This window comes from Protobothrops mucrosquamatus, unplaced genomic scaffold (genome assembly GCF_001527695.2).
Source record: "Protobothrops mucrosquamatus isolate PMUCROS unplaced genomic scaffold, P.Mucros_1.0 scaffold14, whole genome shotgun sequence".
Taxonomy (NCBI): Eukaryota; Metazoa; Chordata; class Lepidosauria; order Squamata; family Viperidae; genus Protobothrops; species Protobothrops mucrosquamatus.
The window spans coordinates 2,227,201-2,238,282 of NW_015386401.1; the positions used below are offsets into that span (position 1 = coordinate 2,227,201).

Here is an 11,082-nt window from a genome sequence, read left to right on the forward strand (position 1 = left end):
AGTCTCTTCTTAAAAACTTCCAGTGTTGGAGCATTCACCGCTTCTGGAGGCAGGTTGTTCCACTGGTTAATTGTTCTAACTGTCAGGAAGTTTCTCCTTAGTTCTAGGTTGCTTCTCTCTTTGGTTAGTTTCCATCCGTTGCTTCTTGTCCTGCCTTCAGGCGCTTTGGAGAATAGCTTGACTCCCTCTTCTTTGTGGCTGCCCCTGAGATACTGGAACACTGCTATCATGTCCCCCCTCGTCCTTCTCTTCATTAAACTACTAGACATACCCAATTCCAGCAGCCGTTCCTTATATGCTTTAGCTTCCAGTCCCCTAATCATCTTTGTTGCTCTTCTCTGTACTCTTTCTAGAGTCTCAACATCTTTTTTACATCGTGGTGACCAAAACTGGATGCAGTATTCCAAGTGTGGCCTTACCAAGGCATTGTAAAGTGGTATTAACACTTCACCTGATCTTGACTCTATCCCTCTGTTAATGCAGCCCAGCACTGTGTTGGCTTTTTTGGCAGCTGCAGCACATGGCTGGCTCATATTTAAGTGATTGTCCACTAGGACTCCGAGGTCCCTCTCACAGTTGCTACTATTGAGCAAGGTACCCCCTATACTACACCTGTACATTTTTCATAACTGAAATACAAATTCTGCTTTCAGGAGCCCCAGGAGGATGAAGGAAACCAGGAGGAGGGGGAAGCTCCTGTCTCCTCACTCAGGTTTCATATTTGACACCAGCTGCATTCCTCGGACCGGGGAGGGGGAGGGGAAGTTGCTATGGTTACCTGCAAGACTCTGTTGGCATTAAGTAGTGCTACTCTGCGGAGGAGGCAGTTGAGTTGGTTGCAGAGTGCCATCCTTGCCAGGACTCCTCAATCTGATTGCTGAGGTGGTGGAGGACTTCCCCCAACTTCAAACAACCCAGAAAAATGGCTGCCACAGCCACTGGAAATTTAACTCGGCTGAGAGCCTAACACATTTGAGAGATCACTTACTAGATCTGTTTTCCTTCCTGGGGCAGATGCAACGTGATCTGTAAGGGCAGCACACATTAGTCTGAGGTGGCTCTATGCCAGGGGTAGGCAACCTTGGCTGTTTTATGACTCGTGGACTTCAACTCCCAGAATTCCTGAGCCAGCCATGCTGAGGGGAAAGGGAGAGGTTTCCAAGCTGAGCCATGCTGGCTCAGGAATTCTGGGAGTTGAAGTCCACGAGTCATAAAAGAGCCAAGGTTGCCTACCCCTGATCTATATGCCATGTGGACTTCAATACAGGCAGTCCTAGACTTACGGCCGTAACTGAGCCCAAAATCTCTGTTGCTGAGTGAGACATTTTGTTAAGTGAGTTTTGCCCCATTTTACGACTTCTCTTATCGCAGTTGCTAAGTGAATCACTGCAGTTGTTAACATAGTGACACGACTGTTCAATGAACCTGGCTTCCCCACTGACTTTGCTCGTCAGAGGGTCGCCAAAGGTGGATCCCATGACTCTGGAACACGGCAACCGTCATAAATAGGAACCAGTGGCCAAGCATCCCAATTTTGATCACGTGACCCTGGGGATGCTGCAACAGTTGCAAGCGTGAAAAACAGTCGTAGGTTTAGTTTTTTTCAGTGTCGTTGTAACTTTGAACGGTCACTAAATGAACTACCTGTTATTTGTAGTTCAGGGTCGAAGTGAGGGGCCCTTGGTTGCGCTCAAAGCTTTGTTGTTTTCCTGCCAGGCGTTTCATCCAGGCAGTTCAAATGTGTATAAAGATTTGTTATAAGCTTAAGCTCTGTATGGGAATCTGAACTACTAACAGTCAAGGGAAATGAGTGGGAGAATAGAATGAAATTCAAGGTACGCGAACTTAGATCTGTTGTGGGCGCGAAGAGATTCATGACTGATGACGCTTTTGACCCCTCCTTCGGGCTCATCCTGGTCATCTCCTACAACTAGGTAACAAATCTAGCACTGATGATGTTACCTTGTATGATTAGGTGACTGGAGGCTAAAGCATATAAGGAACGGCTGCTGGAATTGGGTATGTCTAGTTTAATGAAGAAAAGGAAGAGGGGGGACATGATAGCAGTGCTCCAATATCTCAGGGGTTGCCCCAAAGAAGAGGGAGTCAAGCTATTCTCCAAAGCGCCTGAAGGCAGGACAAGAAGCAACGGATGGAAACTAATCAAGGAGAGAAGCAACCTAGAACTAAGGAGAAACTTCCTGACAGTTAGAACAATTAACCAGTGGAACAACCTGCCTCCAGAAGCGGTGAATGCTCCAATACGGGAAGTTTTAAAGAAGAGACTGGACAGCCATTTGTCTGAAATGGTATAGGGTTTCCTGCCTGAGCAGGGGGTTGGACTAGATGACCTCCAAGGTCCCTTCCAACTTTTTATTATTTTTTTTAATTATTATTATTATTATTATTATTATTAATCTCTGCAAGAAAACAACCAAGCTCAGAGAGCAACAACCAAGGACTCCTCAATGTGGGCTTGCTGGGGCTAAGTCTGCTAAGGTTTTGCAATCATCACAAATCAATATGGTGAAGACACACACACACACACATAAGTATTACCAGATGGGCTAATGGCTGCATTTATATGATATGCTACATTTGATTTGTTTTTAAATATAGCATTTGAACATATATATATTTTTTGTCCTTCGCTAGTTCTGCAAACCCAGCCTCTTTGGACAATTCAGTGAACTGAATGGATTGCGTTGACCCAGAAAATGAGTTGGTTCCATTAACTGTGTTGTGAAAAACCAGGCTTAATATAGCACACAAAATCAGTCAAAACTGCCAGCTGCAATTAACTGCACCATTTGCTAGCTGCTTTCCAATGCTTCTGACACCTGTCTGATCTTCAGCAAAAGAGGTGGAGGCTAAGTGCAGCCCTGCAAGAAATATGTGGAAAAATAATGCTTTTTTAATACGCCCTGAGATTTGGAGAGAAGGGCACGTTTTACGGCAAAACCCCCAAAATAAATGAACAAAACAAGGAATACGCTGTTAAGAAACCGCGCTGTACAAATTACCTGTCTCTCAAAGCCATGTCATAATTAGGAATTCAGTTCAGAATTTCAAGGATTTTCTCCTTCTTCTGCCTGCCACCCGCACAGAGTGTGACGTTCGCAACGAAATTGGAAAGCACTTAGCTCACGGTTTAAAAGAAACTGGGTTTAAACACTGAGTAAGCCAACAAAATTGGTTGCTAAGTTTAGACAGCGGGCCCAAAGGCCCCAAACCATTCACAAGGCACCAGTGTTAAGAGAATATTTGTAGCCCAGGGTTGAGCTGTGGGGTCCCTGGCGATCTCTGAGCTAGATTGTTTTCTTTCAGACATTTGTGTGGTTGGTGCTAGCACCCCCCCTCCCCACTTAGCAGCACTGATCATGTGATCTGGCTGGATAATGAAACGTCTGCAAGAAAACAACGGAGCTCAGAAACCAACAAGGATCTCACACTTAACAGTTTGGCACCCGATGAGAACAAGGTCAAAGACAATGTAGCCTAGCGGTAACACAATGAAACACTTTCTCAGCTTACCTGTTGGTTCGTCTATGAGACATACTCTCTTCGATGCTGGAATCACACCCACTTTCAGGGATTTGCTACTGATTCTCTTGCGCCCAAAGTGGGTGCCCTGCGTGGGTCCCTGTGCCAGTGACTCTGAAAGGGCACCTGTGGCTGTGCTGCTGGTCTGTCCTTCTTCAGCTGTCTTGGACTGGTCCCCTTGCATAAGCCCCTCTTCCAACATGGCCTCTTCTGGCTCCTCGGCTGGCCCTGTAGCTTCCTCCTCCTCCTCATCTCCCTCTTCATCTTCCATTTCAGCTTGGGGAGCCTCCTCTTCTTCTTCTTCTTCCTCGTCTTCCTCTTCTTCTTCCTCGTCCTCTTCCTCCTCCTCCTCCAGGTTTCCCCATTCACTTTCCTTTGGTTCAGACCCTTCGTGGAGGTCACCAGATCCCTGCCCACCACCGAAGGTGATAGAAGGGCATAATTCATGGACTTTCATGCGATAAAACTTGAAGGCAGAACTCTCTGGATCCTGCAGAAATCTGTGTGTGGGGGGGAGTGTAGAACAGTGTTATTTATTGTTACAAATTCATTCCACTTTTCCTCCAAGAAAAGTGGAATGCACTTGGGGGGGAGCCACGCAAAGCTACTTTCTTCCTCACAGTATTTTCTTCTTAAAAGAACCTTAAGTTAGGCTTGATAAAGCGTGCTAAATCTGCACTTTGCAGGCATATGCGGCCCTCAGTTCCAATCTGCAGCCCCCAGATCGGGCGAAAACTATGCAGCCAAATTTCAGCTAATGGTCTACCTACTGCAAGTTATTGTCTTGTCTACACCAGGGCTTTTCAACCTTTTCACCCATTGTATCACTTTTAGGATATGGTAATATCCGAGTACCACCAGTCGCCTAGCAAGGTGCCAAAAACTTGATGACCCAAAAAAAAAAAAAAAAAAAAGGAAAAAAAGTGATAAAGTACAGATAATCCTCGACTTACAACAGTTCGCTTAGTGACTGTTCGAAGTTACAATGGCACTGAAAAAAGTGCCCCCCAAGCCACAGCCGAGCAAGACACCTGCGTGCCCACCCGGCCGCGCTCTTCTTCCTGTCCAAGGTTTTCATTGTTGTGAGCGTTTCTGTTGAGGATTGGCAGGGGGGGGTAGGGTGGAGGGGGTGTTTGGTTTTTATTACCCCATCTGCTGGGTGGTTGCAGCAGGTTTTGGTCACTTCACAAGACCCTGGGACACTGTGACCATCATAAATATGAATCAGTTGCCAAGCATCTGAATGTAAATCACAAGACCCTGGAGATGCTGCAACATTCCAGCTGATCGGCGCTTCTTCTGGGCTCAGCGGAAGCACCAGGATCAGCGCCGAGCTCCAGCTGGAGCCTGGCGCTGATCCTGGCACTTCCGCTGAGCCCTGACAGCCCTGCAGCTCCAGCCATCTCTCGCTCAGGCTTGTGCGGTGCTGCCACCGGTTTAGCTCATTCCCCTCCCCTGCTACCCCTTTTCTAGGATGGTTGCGTACCACCTGCCAGGTGCCAATGTACCACAGGTGGTACCCGTACCACTGGTTGAAAAGCCCTGGAGTCTACACAAACCTGATCAGCTTTGCAAAGAACTATTACAGCCCCTTCCCTCAAGTAATATATGATCCAACAGTTTAAAAATTGATGCCCTCCCATCAAAGAGAGTTGTATTTATTACTTTTGTCTGGCAGATAGGGAGCTGTGGTGGCGCAGTGGTTAGAATGCAGTACTGCAGGTTAATTCTGCCAACTGCCGGCAGTTCGATTCTGACCAGCAAAAGCTTGACTCAGCCTTCCATCCTTCTGAGGTTGGTAAAAAGGGAACCCAGATTGTTGGGTACAATACGCCGACTCTGTAAACTGCTTAGAGAGGGCTATAAAGCACTACGAAGCAGCATATAAGTCTAAGTGCTATTGCTATAGTGTGGTGGCAATGCAACCGATCAGCAAATTAAATCCCACCTCTAGGTTGATCAAGTAGGAAGTGATCTTAGGCAAACAACTTGCTTTCCACCTCAGTTCTCCCCTCCCACTCTGAAAAATGAGGTTGCAGTCAATCCTTTTGCAAGTGTCTGGCAAGGATTTCAACAAGAACAGCAGCGACCTCTGAATTCTCTAAACCAGGGGTAGTCAACCTTGGCTCTTTTATGACTCGTGGACTGCAACTCCCAGAATTCCTGAGCTAAGCTGGCTCAGGAATTCTGGGAGTTGAAGTCCACGAGTCATAAAAGAGCCAAGGTTGACTACCCCTGCTCTAAACGACTGTTAAATAATGTCAAAGTATTTCTCTTATCCATTTGCACTTTTCATTGACAAGCAAGACTGAGGGGTGGATAAACAACAAAGCACTCACAACAGGTCTGGATTATCGGCACTGTTATCGATGCTGAACTGCTCGATTTCCGGCCCAACCTCGGCAACAAATTCAGCCAGCTTCTGAGCAGTTACCATGACTTTAGGGTCCACTGAAAAGCAAGAGAAGAAACCATCCAGGAAAGATAAGTTTTTGGGCAAGGAAACGGTACATATAGAGGCACTGTCAACAGAAATCTTATTTTGAATGCCAGTAAAAGGCAAAATGAATACATCGCATTGATCTGTTTTTAAATCATTACTCCCTGATGCAAAAATGCCAAAGACTGTGCTTGGGAAAGCCTGCATGTAGAACTTCTACTGTGCTACTGAGCCGGGACTCTCCCTTCCTCAAGATCTTGTCCTCCATAATAATAATAATAATAATAATAATAATAATAATAATAATAATAATAATAATAATAATAATAATAATAATAATAATAATAATAATAATAATAATAATAATAATAATAATAATAATAATTAATAATAATAATAATAATAATAATAATAAGAAGAAGAAGAAGAAGAAGAAGAAGAAGAAGAAGAAGAAGAAAAGAAGTAGTAGTAGTAGTAGTAGTAGTAGTAGTAGTAGTAGTAGTAGTTGGAAGGGACCTTGGAGGTCATCTAGTCCTCAGGTGGTAAACTCTAAACCATTTCAGACAAATGGCCGTCCAGTCTCTTCTTAAAACCCTCCAGTGTTGGAGCGTTCACAGCTTCTGGAGGCAGGTTGTTCCACTGGTTAATTGTTCTAACTGTCAGGAAGTTTATCCTTAGTTCTAGGTTGCTTCTCTCCTTGATTAGCTTCCACCCGTTGCTTCTTGTCCTGCCCTCAGGTGCCTTGGAAAATAGCTTGACTCCCTCTTCTTATGAACTTAGTGCAAAGCTAGGGGGGAAAAAAATATTTCTCCGAGGCTCAGTGGCTCCCCGTAGCTGCAATATGTGGAGAAATAGGATTCAAATGGTGCACCAAAAATGTACACGTAAATTTCTGGAGAACACGTCAACAGTTATATTGAGATGATTTAGAATGAAAAGCCAATTAGACTCTAATGGTTCTGCAAGAATTTTTATGTTGAGTGCACAGCTGCACCAGAAAACGCGGACTGCATTTATTTGCATCAGACACCAAGCTATGAAGGGGTTTGGTATGCAGTAGCACTGTAGCCTACTTATCACCAAATCAGTCAGACTGTAATCTTCACCACAAGCTATTATGATGGCTATCATACCTTCAGCATGTTTTGGTACATCATTCAAATCCTGATCTAAGGGCTGGTTGCTTATTGCAGCTGCATGTGTTTTGGACAAAAAAAAAGAGGCAAAAAGCTGGGTCAACAATAACAGAGCAAAAGCTCATCTGCAGTTGTGATTTCCACTCCTTCTGCTTAACTTTTTGCCTCTTCTGTGGGTATGAAAGTGGAAGGGATTCATCTGTCACTCACTCTATGCCTGGCAACTTCAACTTGACTGAGCGTTGTTGGTTTTGTCGCCATTTATCCAAGTTGAAAGAAAAAAAAACGTAGAGTTACACAACACCATTGCATCCAGGTGGTCCTTGACTTATGACCGTAAATGGTTATAAGTCACTGCAGTCATTAAGCATGGCACCATGTGACCGGGCCCGATTTTACGACATTGTTTGTGGCAGTCATTAAGGGAATCCATTTTACCCAATGGGTGCTTTTGCTGGAGTAAACCAGCAAAAAACATTTAAAAAAAATCACAATCAGACAACCACAGGATGCTGCCGATGGCTATGAAGATGAGCTGGTTGCCAAGCCCTCAAAATGTGATCCCACGATTGTGACGCATGTTTATGTGTGTTTGTGGGAGGGGAGCATCCTAACTTGAAATCAGGTTGTAATAATTTTTGGGGGTCCGTTGTCACTTTGAATAAGTGACCGGTCACAAGTCAAGGACTACCTGTTTTACTAGAAGAAATGGTGGGCATAACATGATCATCTGAAGCAGAGTCAGCAGCCTATTTTCCTGAGCACAGTTAATCCTGAAAGAAGCTCCGTGACGTGGGATAAGTGAACAAAAGTCACTGCAGTGACTCAACTGACAGGAGAAAGTATGAAAATTAATTGGATAGGACATTAACATTCCTACTTCAGATGAAGGGTGGAATAACAATTTAGGACATGTTCTTTATAATTGGTTTTGAAGATATAATACTATTTGCAGATTATCAGTTGACAGAAAAAAGTACAAAACGGTGGCTACCTTCATTTGTTCAGATCTGGCCGACCTGTAGATCTGAAAGCATTCTTAGTCATTTAAGAACACTGGCAGTTTCAGTCTGACATTTAGTACCGCTGGATATTCAACCACAAGTCTTAAAAGTTGTCAAGGTTGCAGATCCCTGTTCTGTATCACAATTTTCTTACATTAAAACAGGGGTGTCAAATTCAATTTCATTGAGGGCCGCATCAGCATTGCGGTTGCCCTCGGGGGGGGCGGCCAGGGGGGGCAGCCTACTGGGTGGGCGTGGATGGAGTGGGTGTGGCCTAATGGGTGGGCATGGCCAGCTCTACATCGTTCACGTCAAGGGTGCCTGTGGGGGCCTGGGCAGGAGTGGGACAGATCTGAGGGTCTCTGGCAGAAGGGGGTGGGACCGGGGCAAGCGCCAAGGCATGGTCCATTTCTTCATTCCTCACAAAGGGTGACCCCTCCCTAGCATGCACCCAGGGGGCAGGGCCGACGCGGCAGTGACCGGTCTCTTGCTGTTTCTAGACGGCCTTGTGGAGCTAAGATTGAATGTGTTTCAGCTTAGATGGCCACCTTAAAATTGTACATTGGGCTCCCGGCCGGCCAGGGCCAGGGCCAAGGCAGTGGGGGCCGTTCCCTCACTGTTTCCAGGATGGCCTCGCGGGCCACATGAAACCACTTCGCGGGCCGCATCTGGCCCCCAGGGCCTTGTGTTTGGCATGTCTGCATTAAAAGGACAATTTGTAAGAACTTCTGAAGGCCTGGGGAATCACACCGAACGCTTCTGGCAGCTGCGTTTCACCCCCGAGACCTCAGGCTGCATCATTCTGGGCGAGGCAGAAAAATCACTTAAATCAAATGTTTCTCAACCTTGGCTGGGGAATTCTGAGAGTTGGAAGTCCACACCTCTTCAAGCGGCTGAGGTGGAGAAAAACACTGACTTAAAAATGCTTGTGGCCTTTCCTGAGAGTATTCCCTCCTCTATGGTTTTACCTACCGTCAGGGAATTGGCTCATCAAAGACGGGGAATTTTCAGAAAGCCTCGGTGAGTCCGTTTCCCCTGAGGTTTCTTTTAGGGGCTGCGTCTCTGCCTGATCGCTGTTGGGTTTGTCACTGTGGGGACTGGACACCGGTGTGCCTGCTGCTTGCTGCTTCAGCATCGACCCGGCAGACAAGAGCGTCTGGGTCCCAGTTGTGGACCTCCTGGCTCTTCTGGACCTCGCGGCCCTTTGCAGGATCCCGGGCCTTCTCCTCTGAAAGAGCTTCTTCTTGATCCTTGCTACTTTCCTCCTGTACAAAAGAATCTTCACAGCTTCTGAGATTTGCTGCTCGGGGGTCTTCTTGTCTTTGATTTCTTCCTTGGGTGCAGACGTAAGCCTCTCCGTCTCCTCCAGCTTCAGCTTATAATACTTGTATTCAAGGCTTTCCTCTTCAAGCAGAAACCTGTTTTGTGAGGCGATGGAAAACAAATCAAATAAAGCTGGAAACTCCTTCTCCAAATTCCACCTTCCCCCCCCCCCGATCTTTTGCCTCTCCTTTCTGCCCCCCTTCCTCCTGTTGCAAACACTTTCCCTCGTTCCTCTCTGCTGTTCCTGCTTCCCCCACTTGTATGCGAAAATAACACTCTCACCTGTCTCCCCAAGGCTCATCTAGCACTAGCACTTACGACTTATATACCGCTTCACAGCGCTTTGCATCCCTCTCTAAGCCAGTGGTTCTCAACCTTTTTAATGCCGCGATCCCCAACCGATCGTAAGTCAAGGACTAAACCGGACGTAAGTCGAGGACTAAACCGGACGTAAGGCGAGGACTAAACCGGTCGTAAGGCGAGGACTACCCAACCGGTCGTACGTCGAGGACTTTCCCTGCCCAGGAGCGCCGCGCATGCGTGGTTCCGCCCCCTGCGCCGGCCGAGGCGTAGCTGGCAAGCGGCAGAGACGGAGCAGGCCGACCACCAGCTGGCCCAGCCCAAGGGAGGTAAGGCACCCGCCGGAAAAGGGGAAAAAAAATGGCGGACAGCCTTGCTTGGCGACCCCCATAGGTTGAGAACCGCTGCTCTAAGCGGTTCTCAACCTATGGGGGTCGCCAAGCAAGGCTGTCCGCCATTTTTTTTGTTGGGGTCAGTATGCTGACTCTGTAAACCGCTGCTCTAAGCGGTTTACAGAGTCAGCATACTGACCCCAACAATGTGGGCCCTCATTTTACCGACTTGGGAAGGATGGAAGGCTGAGTCAACTTTGAACCGGTCAGGATCGAACTCCTGGCAGTGAGCAGCGAGTTAGCCTGCAATACTGCATTCTAACCACTGTGCCACCACGGCTTTTTCATCTATGCAGGCATGTCAAACTCGCGACGTCACGTGACGTCGCGCGACTTATCGGAGCTTTTTTGCCATTGCCGGCAATGGGGTGGGCACGGCTCCGGTATGACGAAACCAGCCCGCGGGCCGGCAGTTTGACACCCCTGATCTAAGGGGAGAGCCCTCATAATCAAGCATGGACGTCTGGCTGTCTCAAAACTGTGGAGTCCTTGGTGCTCTCTGAGCTTGGCTGTTTTTTTACAGATGTTTTATAACAAGCCAGGTAACACCAACTAGCACAAAAGTAGCTGAGATACCACTAAAACAAATTGGTTCTATCTGAAGCCTACTGAGAGTCCCCATTCCCTGCAAGAGACATAGGTCTGAATAAAAGCTATTGTGTGGTAGTCCCCATTTTATGGTGGAACTCTCTCTCTCTCCTTGGAGCTATCAGTGGCTCCAATTCTCCTTAGTTTTTCCAAACAAGGGAAAGGGGCGTTGTCTTACCTGAACGCCTTTTCTCAGCACGGAGATGGAGGATCCACCCATGGGTAGTAGACTGTATTCCTGCCCAATCAGATTAAGTCAGCCAAAGTTGCCACGCCCGTCCTGGACCCTAGATTCCAGTCTTGACGCGAGCGAAGCCATTGACTGACATAGGACGTACTGGCTCAGAAACTAAACT

General features: G+C 46.9%; 1 protein-coding gene across 1 annotated transcript in view; it reads right to left on the reverse strand.

The window, feature by feature from the left end:
• SUGP2 (SURP and G-patch domain containing 2) overlaps window positions 1-11,082 on the reverse strand; it is a 45,816-nt gene that overhangs the window by 17,087 nt on the left and 17,647 nt on the right. The window contains exons 5-7 of the mRNA XM_015810706.1: window positions 9,096-9,541; window positions 5,883-5,994; window positions 3,535-4,043 (exon numbers count right to left, since the gene is read on the reverse strand). Coding sequence (XP_015666192.1) covers window positions 3,535-4,043; window positions 5,883-5,994; window positions 9,096-9,541 — 1,067 coding nt within the window. The remainder of the gene's footprint in view (window positions 1-3,534; window positions 4,044-5,882; window positions 5,995-9,095; window positions 9,542-11,082) is intronic.